Source organism: Oncorhynchus keta, chromosome 9 (assembly GCF_023373465.1).
Source record: "Oncorhynchus keta strain PuntledgeMale-10-30-2019 chromosome 9, Oket_V2, whole genome shotgun sequence".
NCBI lineage: Eukaryota > Metazoa > Chordata > Actinopteri > Salmoniformes > Salmonidae > Oncorhynchus > Oncorhynchus keta.
In genome coordinates this window covers 538,605-554,046 of record NC_068429.1, presented here as the reverse complement: position 1 = coordinate 554,046, position 15,442 = coordinate 538,605, and the positions used below count along the sequence as shown (strand labels likewise).

The 15,442-nt window shown below is 43.7% G+C and overlaps 1 protein-coding gene across 1 annotated transcript in view; it reads right to left on the bottom strand.

Moving 5' to 3' along the window:
- The window catches only part of LOC118381963 (protein Hook homolog 3-like), an 83,850-nt gene that overhangs the window by 41,653 nt on the left and 26,755 nt on the right, over positions 1 to 15,442 (bottom strand). The window contains 4 exon segments of the mRNA XM_052524756.1: positions 3,205 to 3,368; positions 9,209 to 9,292; positions 9,423 to 9,485; positions 13,206 to 13,273. Of these exon segments, the coding sequence (XP_052380716.1) occupies positions 3,205 to 3,368; positions 9,209 to 9,292; positions 9,423 to 9,485; positions 13,206 to 13,273 (379 nt within the window).

Sequence of the window (15,442 nt, the reverse complement as noted above, 5' to 3'; positions counted from 1 at the left end):
TGGAGAATAGAGGACCGCTTATTAATACAGGCCCAGGTATTATTAATACAGGCCCAGGTTAATACTTTTTAATACAGACCCAGGTCTTATTAATACAGGCCCAGGTCTTATTAATACAGGCCCAGGTGAATACGTTTTAATACAGGCCCAGGTCTGGAGAATAATAGAGAACCGCGTATTAATACCGGCCCAGGTCTTATTAATACAGGCCCAGGTTAATACTTATTAATACAGGCCCAGGTTAATACTTATTAATACAGGCACAGGTTAATACTTATTAATACAGGCCTAGGTCCTATTAATACAGGCCCAGGTCTTATTAATACAGGCCCAGGTTTTATTAATACCGACCCAGGTCTTATTAATACAGGCCCAGGTCTTATTAATACAGACCCAGGTTTTATTAATACCGACCCAGGTCTTATTAATACCGACCCAGGTCTTATTAAGACAGGCCCAGGTATTTTTAATACAGACTCAGGTCTTATTAAGACAGGCCCAGGGCCCAGGTCTTTTTAATACAGGCCCAGGTCTGGACTGGAGAATAATAAGACTGTCTCAGTTGATCCAATACACTAACATCTTTTAAATGAACACATTCCTCACTTAGATGTGTGTGTGTGTGTGTGTGTGTGTGTGTGTGTGTGTGTGTGTGTGTGTGTGTGTGTAAGTCAATCACCACCTTGTGTGTGTGTGTGTAGGTGTGTGTGTGTGTGTGTGTGTGTGTGTGTGGCTGTGTGTTAGGTGTTTGCACCAATTTGTGTGTGTGTTGTGACTTAAATGTAAAAATGCCTTTACTATCATTCACGTGATGATGATTATTTTATCAAATCAATTAACTATATATAATATTTTGATAATAAACCTAATTCTGTAACAATTAACTCATTAGCAATCTTGGGGCACCACGGAGTTTATTTAAACTTAACTCTTAAAGATATCTTCTATTTCAGTCATCAATCAGTCATTAATTAATTTACCTAAAGACTCATTCTGAATGAAGCAAAATCTGTGGATATCTGTACGAACCCTAGCATAAATGATGAATCAGCGATATACAAACTGGCTTAATTATTTATTTACTAACTAACTAAATAATCACACAGAATTACATAAACCCAGAAACAGAATAGCTTACACATTGATGACTACATAATGGTCCTTCTGTAGCTCAGTTGGTAGAGCATGGCGCTTGTAACGCCAGGGTAGTGGGTTCGATTCCCGGGACCACCCATACGTAGAATGTATGCACACATGACTGTAAGTCGCTTTGGATAAAAGCGTCTGCTAAATGGCATATATTATAATGCAATGAAAAGTCCCTAGTGGACTAAATGGCAGACACACTGGTGACACAAAATGGCAGATTCAAAAGGCTGAGGGAGAAATCAAAAAGCTCTTTAACCAATCAATCGCTCAGTGAGTTACAGCCTGTTTAATAACAGAACTACTAACATTAGATCTCAGTCAGCACAGTCGGTTTCTGTGAGACTCGGGAAGTATTCAGACCCCTTCATTTCTTAAACATTTTGTTACGTTACAGCATTACTCTAAAATTTATTCAATAATTTGTTTCTCATCAATCTCAATCAAACACAATATCCCGTAATGACAAAGTGAAAACAGTTTATTTAATTTTTGCTAATAAAAAAATAATAAAAACAATAAAGAAAGATCTTATTTACATAACAAATCCGAGCAAAAACCAAGCAATGAGGTCGAAGGAATTGTCCGTAGAGCTCCGACAGGATTGAGTCGAGGCACAGATCTGGAAAAGGGTACCAAAACATTTCTGCAGCATTGAAGGTCCCCAAGAACACAGTGGCCTCCATCGTTCATAAATGGAAGAAGTTTGGAACCACCAAGAGTCTTCCTAGAGCTGGCAACCTGGCCAAACTGAGCAATCGGGGGAGAAGGGCCTTGGTCTGGGAGCTCCAGAGTTCCTCTGTGGAGATGGGAGAACCTTCCAGAAGGACAACCATCTCTGTAGCACTCCACCAATCAGGCCTTTATGGTACAGTGGCCAGATGGAAGTCACTCCTCAGTAAAAAGGCACATGACAGCCTGCTTGGAGTTTGCCAAATAGCACCTAAAGGACTCTGACCATGAGAAACAAGATTCTCTCGTCTGATGAAACCAAGATTGAACTCTTTGGCCTGAATGCCAAGTCACATCTGGAGGAAACCTGGCACCATCCCTACGGTGAAGCAGCATCATGCTGTGGGGATGTTTTTCAGTGGCAGGGACTGGGAGACTAGTCAGGATCGAGGGAAAGATGAACAGAGCAAAGTACAGAGAGATCCTTGATGAAAACCTACTCCAGAGCGCTCAGGACCTCAGACTGGGGTGAAGGTTCACCTTCCAACAGGACAACGACCCTAAGCACACAGCCAAGACAACACAGGAGAGGCTTCGGTACAAGTCTCTGAATGTCATTGAGAGCCTGGACTTGAACCCGATCAAATATTTCTGGAGAGACTTGAAAATAGCTGTGCAGCAACGCTCCCCATCCAACCTGACAGAGCTTGAGAGGATCTGCAGAGAAGAATGGGAGGAACTCCCCAAATACAGGTGTGCCAAGCTTGTAGCGTCATACCCAAGAAGACTGGAGGCTGTAAGGTGCTTCAACAAAGTACTGAGTAAAGGGTCTGAATACTTATGTAAATGTGATATTTCCATTTGTTTTATATTTAAAAATTTCAACAACTGTTTTTGCGTCGTTATTATGAGGTATTTGTGTGTAGATGTATAAGGACATTTAATAAATTGAAATTTTAGTAACGTAACAAAATGTGTAAAAAGTGAAGGGGTCTGAATACTTTCAAATGCACCGTATTCATCTGAAACACAACTCATCTGAAACACAACTCATCTGAAACACAACTCATCTGAAACACAACTCATCTGAAACACAACTCATCTGAAACACAACTCATCTGAAACAACTCATCTGAAACACAACTCATCTGAAACACAACGCATCTGAAACACAACTCATCTGAAACACAAAATTATTCTGTAGGACTGTAATTGTAGGTGGAACGAGCAAAGCATCTGAAACTCCTTCATACTTTTCTCAAGGTGGGGCTGAGAACCAGGTAGGTCACTACCTCCCTTCTTCACTTCCTGGACCTCCCTCCCCACCCCCATCTCCCTCCCTGCCCAAGACCTCCTCCGCCCCCAGCCTGGACCTAAGGGTGTTACCTGAAGGTCTCCTCCTGGAGATGTTCCAGCTGTGTCTGCAGCTGCAGGTGTCTACGTCCTACAGGGCTGTTCAGGTCTTCTATGGAGTCAGACTGGTTGAGACGCTCCATGAGGATCTGGTTCTCAGCCAGGAGACTACCCCTCTCCTCCTGTAGCGCTGCCACCTGGTGGGGAAGATTTGTCATTACACATACCGACCATCTGCGATTTACTGAAAGTCTTTACAAAACAATTTTGACTTTTCTCTTTCGTAAACATGAAAAGTACAGTAATTTAAAATCTGAATTGTTCTTCAACAGCAAAAGTTTTGTTTTTGTTTTTCATGACCACATTTTATGATCACAAACAATTGATTTCAAATCAGGAAAAAAGCAAGCACACATAAACAACAAAACCAAACCCACAAAGTCTTAGTACAGAGCAAACTAGGCAACATGCTATTATGTGGCCTTCTCAACAACGTGATGGCAGGATCAAACTCACTCCACACAGAAGCCAAGCAGCAGTGGGGTGTTTGAGAAACAGCCAACTACTGTGTATGACTTCATCAAAACAGGCAGTGAAATGTACCTTAACAGCCGATAAAGCGACCTAACCCTATGCCAGAGACCTACTGCACTGTGAAACACCTAACCCTATAACAGAGACCTACTGTACTGTGAAACACCTAACCCTATGACATAGACCTACTGCACTGTGAAACACCTAACCCTATAACAGAGACCTACTGCACTGTTGAAACACCCCCTATAACAGAGACCTATCTGTGAAACACCTAACCCTATGAGAGACCTACTGCATCTGTGAAACACCTAACCCAATAACAGAGACCTCTGTACTGTGAAGGTCCTAACCCTATAACAGAGACCTACTGCACTGTGAAGGTCCACCTAACCATCTATAACAGAGACCTACTGCATCTGTTGAGGACACCTAACCCTATAACAGGACCTCTGTACTGTGAAACACCTAACCCTATGACATAGACCTACTGCACTGTGAAACACCTAACCCTATAACAGAGACCTACTGCACTGTGAAACACCTAACCCTATAACAGAGACCTACTGCACTGTGAAACACCTAACCCTAGAATACAGACCTACTGCACTGTGAAACACCTAACCCTATAACACAGACTTACTGCACTGTGAAACACCTAACCCTAAAACAGAGACCTACTGCACTGTGAAACACCTAACCCTAAAACAGAGAGACCTACTGCACTGTGAAACACCTAACCCTATAACACAGACTTACTGCACTGTGAAACACCTAACCCTAAAACAGAGAGACCTACTGCACTGTGAAACACCTAACCCTAGAATACAGACCTACTGTACTGTGAAACACCTAACCCTATAACAGAGAGACCTACTGCACTGTGAAACACCTAACCCTAGAATACAGACCTACTGCACTGTGAAACACCTAACCCTAGAATACAGACCTACTGCACTGTGAAACACCAGTTCAACAACAAGCATGTCTCTCTGGAGCCAGAAGGAATCACATCTTAAAGTGAAGGAACTCTCTTCTCCAGCCACAATACCTTACTACTCTGTCATAGACTTACTACTCTGTCATAGACTTACTACTCTGTCATAGACTTACTACTCTTTCATAGACTTACTACTCTTTCATAGACTTACTACTCTTTCATAGACTTACTACTCTTTCATAGACTTACTACTCTTTCATAGACTTACTACTCTGTCATAGACTTACTACTCTTTCATAGACTTACTACTCTTTCATAGACTTACTACTCTGTCATAGAAGCAAATGCTAACTAATGCATGGACCTCCACCTAGGTGGATGTGGAACTGCATAGAGGACCAATGAGTCCATTGGCTGTTGCCAAGTAAATTAACTCCCCGTTGGCCATCTGTTGAGGAGGTCCCCCGTTGGCCATCTGTTGAGGAGGTCCCCCGTTGGCCATCTGTTGAGGAGGTCCCCCGTTGGCCATCTGTTGAGGAGGTCCCCCGTTGGCCATCTGTTGAGGAGGTCCCCAGTTGGCCATCTGTTGGGGAGGTCCCCCGTTGGCCATCTGTTGAGGAGGTCCCCCGTTGGCCATCTGTTGAGGAGGTCCCCCGTTGGCCATCTGTTGAGGAGGTCCCCCGTTGGCCATCTGTTGAGGAGGTCCCCCGTTGGCCATCTGTTGAGGAGGTCCCCCGTTGGCCATCTGTTGACGGGAGGTGGTTGGCCATCTGTTGGGGAGGACCCCGTTGGCCATCTGTTGAGGAGGAGGAGGCCATCTGTTGGAGGTCCCCCGTTGGCCATCTGTTGGGGAGGTCCCCCGTTGGCCATCTGTTGGGGAGGTCCCCCGTTGGCCATCTGTTGAGGAGGTCCCCCGTTGGCCATCTGTTGAGGAGGTCCCCCGTTGGCCATCTGTTGAGGAGGTCCCCCGTTGGCCATCTGTTGAGGAGGTCCCCCGTTGGCCATCTGTTGGGGAGGTCCCCCGTTGGCCATCTGTTGAGGAGGTCCCTCGTTGGCCATCTGTTGAGGAGGTCCCTCGTTGGCCATCTGTTGGGGAGGTCCCTCGTTGGCCATCTGTTGAGGAGGTCCCTCGTTGGCCATCTGCATGTTTCTCTACTTCTCTATTCTCTAGGCTAGAGGTTAAGAGCGTTGGGCCAGTAATGAAAAGGTCGCTGGTTTGAATTCCTGAGCAGACTCTGTGAAATATGTTAACGTCCCCTTGAGCAAGGCACTTAACCCTAATTGCTCCTGTAAGTAGCTCTGGATAAGAATGTCGACTAAATGAGTATAATGTTAATGTAAAATGGTGAGACAGAACACTGCCGCCAAGACCAAAAACCAAGCACCCAAGCACTTCCTACCGTTGGGACGTCTTGGTAACACACTAGGAAGTAAACATGGGGAGGGGGAGGAGGATTAGTCTGGACGGGCAGGGTGGGTGGTTCTTGGTAACACACTAGGAAGTAAACATGGGGAGGGGGAGGAGAATTAGTCTGGACGGGCAGGGTGGGTGGTTCTTGGTAACACACTAGGAAGTAAACATGGGGAGGGGGAGGAGAATTAGTCTGGACGGGCAGGGTGGGTGGTTCTTGGTAACACACTAGGAAGTAAACATGGGGAGGGGAGGAGGATTAGTCTGGACGGGCAGGGTGGGTGGTTCTTGGTAACACACTAGGAAGTAAACATGGGGAGGGGGAGGAGGATTAGTCTGGACGGGCAGGGTGGGTGGTTCTTGGTAACACACTAGGAAGTAAATATGGGGAGGGGGAGGAGGATTAGTCTGGACGGGCAGGGTGGGTGGTTCTTGGTGAGACACAGAACTGAGGCGGGCATGACAGGACAGCTGACTAATACGCCACACAAGCTGTGTCCCAAATGGCACACTTCTCCCTAAATAGTGCACTACTTTTGACCAGGGTCCCATAAAGCATCCCATAGAGCTCTGGTCAATAGTAGTGTACTACAGAGTGAATAGGGTGCCATTAAGGGTGCCATTAGGGAGGCAGACACAGTCAAAGGAGCCTGGATTTCAGACAGGAGATGCTGTTACAGAAGCAGAGAGTACACTTCAAAACCAGGGCTTTCAATTCACACGCCAAATGACAAGGACTGAGAGAAATTAGGAATAAAAAGGTTATTTACCCTCTCCTCTAGTTCAATATACTCTAACCTCAGTCTATCTCGCTGCTCCTGTACATGGAAAGCCTTCAAAAAGCAAGGCACAGAGTAAGAGGTTCAGTGCAGACAGGTCAGGAGAATAGAACAGGACAGGAGAACGGGACAGGAGAATAGAACGGGACAGGAGAACGGGACAGGACAGGAGAATAGAACAGGACAGGAGAATAGAACAGGACAGGAGATTAGAACAGGACAGGAGATTAGAACAGGAGAACGGGACAGGACAGGAGAATAGAACAGGACAGGAGAATAGAACAGGAGGATAGAACAGGACAGGAGAATAGAACAGGACAGGAGAATAGAACAGGACAGGAGAATAGGACAGGACAGGAGAATAGAACAGGACAGGAGAATAGAACAGGAGAATAGAACAGGACAGGAGAATAGAACAGGAGAATAGAACAGGACAGGAGAATAGAATAGGACAGGAGAATAGAACAGGACAGGAGAATAGAACAGGACAGGAGAATAGAACAGGACAGGAGAATAGAACAGGACAGGAGAATAGAACAGGAGAATAGAACAGGACAATGTTATCAAATAGAAGAGAGAACAGACATAGTGAACACAGTACTCGGTTGTAGAATAGCAGAATGAAGAAACCCTAGATGACGTTTGGTTTTAGTGGTGGGAGCCTAAATGAAATGCTGTCCTACCACGATTAAGGGGACTGTCACCAAGAAGTCTTCATGGGTCTAACAGACTCCAAATTAAAAATCTAACTTTTGTCTCAGATCTGGGTTGGGTCTGATATAATTGCCAAGGGTCTCGGGTATGTGTAAAAACAAACATTTTTTAAAGGGTATTTACCCGGCCAGACCCGTCCGTCGTCTGTTCATTTAATTTAATGTGCGTGACGTAGTGAGAACTGCGTGAGCTTGTCATCTGTGTCAGCCAATTGCAACTCAATAAAACGTATAGCTCATGTGTCCTGCTGAAAGCGGATCTGGCTGCTCACCTCACGTACACCTGCTGCTGAGGAGAGAGAGCGAAAGGAGTCTTGACCTAGGCTACTGTTGACTGGGAAGATGGAGGCCTTTTTCATTGAAGTAAAACAGAAATTAGAGAAGAAAGAGGACAGTGAAAAGAAGCCCGACAAGCGGAATTGTCCTCGGGGACAAACGTTTTAATATTGTGGTGGACAAACGAGGTGAACGTTGGCCAATGAACGTGTGCAGCTTGTGTTTGGAGGTTTGATGCAATAGTATTTATTATAATTCGTTTTATCATTATTATTATTGTATATCATTATTACTATTTTATGCCTATTTAAAATAACAATCTAGAACAGTTACATTTCTACGAGACGTTTTCATTGGCTAAATTAAGTTGGAACCTTCTGTTTAATGTTGTGCTCCGGATTTAGTTAAAGACGGGTTAAAAGTAGGCCTGTTATAAAATAAATATAATTAGCCTAATTGTCGTCATTTGTTGGGTCGGGCCTACGGTAGGTAGGCACTCACCTCTGTTGGTAATTGCTGCAACATAGTCCAAGTCTGTTCAAAAGTTTTGAAACAAGTTCTTTATTAAAATATGCAACAAATGTTTTTGTTTCATTCTGTTGAGCCATTTTCTTCTTCGGGCCAAATGAAGTTTAAACTGCAATGCTGTGTTTGATGTTTTGAAAGGACGAGTAACTGTGGATCATTTGGCCAATGGTGTTCCTATATCGATGGTGCTGGCAGGACCCAGCCTTCTACCATGGCTGTACAGTATCTAATTGAAGTCCGAGACACCATTGTTGTGAACCCATGACCTTCTACCATGGCTGTACAGTATCTAGTTGAAGTCCGAGACAACATTGTTGTGAACCCATGACCTTCTACCATGGCTGTACAGTATCTAGTTGAAGTCCGAGACAACATTGTTGTGAACCCATGACCTTCTACCATGGCTGTACAGTATCTAATTGAAGTCCGAGACACCATTGTTGTGAACCCATGACCTTCTACCATGGCTGTACAGTATCTAGTTGAAGTCCGAGACAACATTGTTGTGAACCCATGACCTTCTACCATGGCTGTACAGTATCTAGTTGAAGTCCGAGTCAACATTGTTGTGAACCCATGACCTTCTACCATGGCTGTACAGTATCTAATTGAAGTCCGAGACAACATTGTTGTGAACCCATGACCTTCTACCATGGCTGTACAGTATCTAGTTGAAGGCAGAGACAACATTGTTGTGAACCCATGACCTTCTACCATGGCTGTACAGTATCTAGTTGAAGTCCGAGACAACATTGTTGTGAACCCATGACCTTCTACCATGGCTGTACAGTATCTAATTGAAGGCAGAGACAACATTGGTCACATAAAGGAATACACCCAAAACTTAAGGCCCAACCTGCATGTCCAGCTCGTGACATCTCTGTGCGATCTCCTCCTTGGTGGCTAGAGCCTCGTTCAAATCCTCCACCGTCTTCTTCAGCTAAAAATACAACTAGTACGTCGGAATTAACATGGAAAAATACTAAATAAAGGCTGGTAATAGAAATAACACGATTTTAGTGTAAGACACCGTGTAATGTAGCAAGAGAACATTCTCCGTAACGTCTCACCTGTCTATCGATGTCAGCGTACGATTCGTTTCCTCCCATTACAGGGCACTCTTTGCTCATCAACTACAACAGAGAGGATCATACCACAGTGTGATGTCATGGATAAGAGCGTCTGCTAAATGACTTAAATGTAAATGTAAATGTTATAACATATGGTTACTCAATGCAGTGTGATGTCATCTGTTATAACACATGGATACTCTACGCAGTGTGATGTCATCTGTTATAACACATGGATACTCTACACAGTGTGATGTCATCTGTTATAACACATGGATACGCTACACAGTGTGATGTCATCTGTTATAACACATGGATACTCTACACAGTGTGATGTCATCTGTTATAACACATGGATACAGTGTGATGTCATCTGTTATACACAGTGTGATGTCATCTGTTATAACACATGGATACTCTACACAGTGTGATGTCATCTGTTATAACACATGGAGATCATACACAGTGTGATGTCATCTGTTATAACACATGGATACTCTACACAGTGTGATGTCATCTGTTATAACACATGGATACTCTACACAGTGTGATGTCATCTGTTATAACACATGGATACTCTACGCAGTGTGATGTCATCTGTTATAACACATGGAGATCATACACAGTGTGATGTCATCTGTTATAACACATGGATACTCTACACAGTGTGATGTCATCTGTTATAACACATGGATACTCTACACAGTGTGATGTCATCTGTTATTACACATGGATACTCTACGCAGTGTGATGTCATCTGTTATAACACATGGAGATCATACACAGTGTGATGTCATCTGTTATAACACATGGATACTCTACGCAGTGTGATGTCATCTGTTATAACACATGGATACTCTACGCAGTGTGATGTCATCTGTTATAACACATGGATACTCTACACAGTGTGATGTCATCTGTTATAACACATGGATACTCTACACAGTGTGATGTCATCTGTTATAACACATGGATACTCTACACAGTGTGATGTCATCTGTTATAACACATGGATACTCTACGCAGTGTGATGTCATCTGTTATAACACATGGATACTCTACACAGTGTGATGTCATCTGTTATAACACATGGATACTCTACACAGTGTGATGTCATCTGTTATAACACATGGATACTCTACACAGTGTGATGTCATCTGTTATAACACATGGATACTCTACGCAGTGTGATGTCATCTGTTATAACACATGGAGATCATACACAGTGTGATGTCATCTGTTATAACACATGGATACTCTACACAGTGTGATGTCATCTGTTATAACACATGGATACTCTACACAGTGTGATGTAATCTGTTATTACACATGGATACTCTACGCAGTGTGATGTCATCTGTTATAACACATGGAGATCATACACAGTGTGATGTCATCTGTTATAACACATGGATACTCTACACAGTGTGATGTCATCTGTTATAACACATGGAGATCATACGCAGTGTGATGTCATCTGTTATAACACATGGAGATCATACGCAGTGTGATGTCATCTGTTATAACACATGGATACTCTACGCAGTGTGATGTCATCTGTTATAACACATGGATACTCTACGCAGTGTGATGTCATCTGTTATAACACATGGATACTCTACACAGTGTGATGTCATCTGTTATAACACATGGATACTCTACGCAGTGTGATGTCATCTGTTATAACACATGGAGATCATACACAGTGTGATGTCATCTGTTATAACACATGGATACTCTACACAGTGTGATGTCATCTGTTATAACACATGGATACTCTACACAGTGTGATGTCATCTGTTATAACACATGGATACTCTACGCAGTGTGATGTCATCTGTTATAACACATGGAGATCATACACAGTGTGATGTCATCAGTTATAACACATGGATACTCTACACAGTGTGATGTTATCTGTTATAACACATGGATACTCTACGCAGTGTGATGTCATCTGTTATAACACATGGATACTCTACGCAGTGTGATGTCATCTGTTATAACACATGGATACTCTACACAGTGTGATGTTATCTGTTATAACACATGGATACTCTACGCAGTGTGATGTCATCTGTTATAACACATGGATACTCTACACAGTGTGATGTCATCTGTTATAACACATGGATACTCTACACAGTGTGATGTTATCTGTTATAACACATGGATACTCTACGCAGTGTGATGTCATCTGTTATAACACATGGAGATCATACACAGTGTGATGTCATCTGTTATAACACATGGATACTCTACACAGTGTGATGTCATCTGTTATTACACATGGATACTCTACACAGTGTGATGTTATCTGTTATAACACATGGATACTCTACGCAGTGTGATGTCATCAGTTATAACACATGGATACTCTACACAGTGTGATGTCATCTGTTATAACACATGGATACTCTACACAGTGTGATGTTATCTGTTATAACACATGGATACTCTACGCAGTGTGATGTCATCTGTTATAACACATGGATACTCTACACAGTGTGATGTCATCTGTTATTACACATGGATACTCTACACAGTGTGATGTCATCTGTTATAACACATGGATACTCTACACAGTGTGATGTCATCTGTTATAACACATGGATACTCTACACAGTGTGATGTCATCTGTTATAACACATGGATACTCTACGAAGTGTGATGTCATCTGTTATAACACATGGAGATCATACACAGTGTGATGTCATCTGTTATAACACATGGATACTCTACGCAGTGTGATGTCATCTGTTATAACACATGGAGATCATACGCAGTGTGATGTCATCTGTTATAACACATGGATACTCTACACAGTGTGATGTCATCTGTTATAACACATGGATACTCTACACAGTGTGATGTCACCTGTTATAACACATGGAGATCAGACACAGTGTGATGTCATCTGTTATAACACATGGATACTCTACACAGTGTGATGTCATCTGTTATAACACATGGATACTCTACACAGTGTGACGTCATCTGTTATAACACATGGATACTCTACACAGTGTGATGTCATCTGTTATAACACATGGAGATCATACGCAGTGTGATGTCATCTGTTATAACACATGGAGATCAGACACAGTGTGATGTCATCTGTTATAACACATGGATACTCTACACAGTGTGATGTCATCTGTTATAACACATGGATACTCTACACAGTGTGATGTCATCTGTTATAACACATGGATACTCTACGCAGTGTGATGTCATCTGTTATAACACATGGATACTCTACACAGTGTGATGTCATCTGTTATAACACATGGATACTCTACGCAGTGTGATGTCATCTGTTATAACACATGGATACTCTACACAGTGTGATGTCATCTGTTATTACACATGGATACTCTACGCAGTGTGATGTCATCTGTTATTACACATGGATACTCTACACAGTGTGATGTCATCTGTTATAACACATGGATACTCTACACAGTGTGATGTCATCTGTTATAACACATGGATACTCTACACAGTGTGATGTCATCTGTTATAACACATGGAGAATCTACACAGTGTGATGTCATCTGTTATAACACATGGAGATCATACGCAGTGTGATGTCATCTGTTATAACACATGGATACTCTACGCAGTGTGATGTCATCTGTTAACACATGGATACTCTACACAGTGTGATGTCATCTGTTATTACACATGGATACTCTACGCAGTGTGATGTCATATAAGGACACAGGAAATGGATCTCTAGAGTAAAACACACAGCCATTTGAAATGTTTACAAAGGCTTACCTCTTGAATGGCTGTCATGACAACATGTTGAACAGATTCCTCCAGCATCATTATGGTCTGGATGTATTCTACAGGGGCAGAGGAAGACAGCAGGAATGACTACTTGTTCAGTCTAAGAAGCACCTGCAGTGTCACAATGACAAGAACTGAATGTGATGAAGCCGTGAGATAAGCTGGAAGCCTCATCTTACACACTTCCTCAACTGAACTCTGTGTACTGTCTCTAGGATAAGGCTGTGTACTGTCTCTAGGACAGGGCTGTGTACTGTCTCTAGGACAGGGCTGTGTACTGTCTCTAGGACAGGACTGTGTACTGTCTCTAGGATAAGGCTGTGTACTGTCTCTAGGACAAGGCTGTGTACTGTCTCTCGGACAGGGCTGTGTACTGTCTCTCGGACAGGGCTGTGTACTGTCTCTAGGACAGGGCTGTGTACTGTCTGTAGACTCTAGGACAGGGCTGTGTACTGTCTCTAGACTCTAGGACAGGGCTGTGTACTGTCTCTAGGATAAGGCTGTGTACTGTCTCTAGGACAAGGCTGTGTACTGTTTCTAGGATAAAGCTGTGTACTGTCTCTAGGATAAGGCTGTGTACTGTCTCTAGGATAAGGCTGTGTACTGTCTCTAGGACAGGGCTGTGTACTGTCTCTAGGATAAGGCTGTGTACTGTCTCTAGGACAAGGCTGTGTACTGTTTCTAGGACAAGGCTGTGTACTGTCTCTAGGACAAGGCTGTGTACTGTCTCTAGGACAAGGCTGTGTACTGTTTCTAGGATAAGGCTGTGTACTGTCTCTAGGACAGGGCTGTGTACTGTCTCTAGGACAAGGCTGTGTACTGTTTCTAGGACAGGGCTGTGTACTGTCTCTAGGACAGGGCTGTGTACTGTCTCTAGGACAGGGCTGTGTACTGTCTCTAGGACAAGGCTGTGTACTGTCTCTCTAGGACAGGGCTGTGTACTGTCTCTACTGTCTCTAGGACAGGGCTGGACTGTCTCTAGGGGCTGTGTACTGTCTCTAGGACTAGGGCTGTGTACTGTCTCTAGGACAGGGCTGTGTACTGTCTCTAGGACAGGGCTGTGTACTGTCTCTAGGACAGGGCTGTGTACTGTCTCTAGGATAAGGCTGTGTACTGTCTCTAGGACAGGGCTGTGTACTGTCTCTAGGATAAGGCTGTGTACTGTCTCTAGGATAAGGCTGTGTACTGTCTCTAGGATAAGGCTGTGTACTGTCTCTAGGACAAGGCTGTGTACTGTCTCTAGGATAAGGCTGTGTACTGTCTCTAGGACAAGGCTGTGTACTGTCTCTAGGACAAGGCTGTGTACTGTCTCTAGGATAAGGCTGTGTACTGTCTCTAGGACAGGGCTGTGTACTGTCTCTCGGACAGGGCTGTGTACTGTCTCTCGGAAAGGGCTGTGTACTGTCTCTAGGACAAGGCTGTGTACTGTCTCTAGGATAAGGCTGTGTACTGTCTCTAGGACAGGGCTGTGTACTGTCTCTAGGATAAGGCTGTGTACTGTCTCTAGGATCAGGCTGTGTACTGTCTCTAGGACAGGGCTGTGTACTGTCTCTAGGACCAGGGCTGTGTACTGTCTCTAGGATAAGGCTGTGTACTGTCTCTAGGATAAGGCTGTGTACTGTCTCTAGGACAAGGCTGTGTACTGTCTCTAGGATAAGGCTGTGTACTGTCTCTAGGATAAGGCTGTGTACTGTCTCTAGGACAGGGCTGTACTGTCTAGGACAGGGCTGTGTACTGTCTCTAGGATAAGGCTGTGTACTGTCTCTAGGACAAGGCTGTGTACTGTCTAAGGCTGTGTACTGTCTCTAGGACAGGGCTGTGTACTGTCTCTAGGACAAGGCTGTGTACTGTCTCTAGGACAAGGCTGTGTACTGTCTCTAGGACAAGGGCTGTGTACTGTCTCTAGGACTGTACTGTCTCTAGGATAAGGCTGTGTACTGTCTCTAGGATAAGGCTGTGTACTGTCTCTAGGATAAGGCTGTGTACTGTCTCTAGGACAAGGCTGTGTACTGTCTCTAGGATAAGGCTGTGTACTGTCTCTAGGATAAGGCTGTGTACTGTCTCTAGGACAGGGCTGTGTACTGTCTCTAGGACAAGGCTGTGTACTGTCTCTAGGACAAGGCTGTGTACTGTCTCTAGGACAGGGCTGTGTACTGTCTCTAGGACAGGGCTGTGTACTGTCTCTAGGACAGGGCTGTGTACTGTCTCTAGGACAAGGCTGTGTA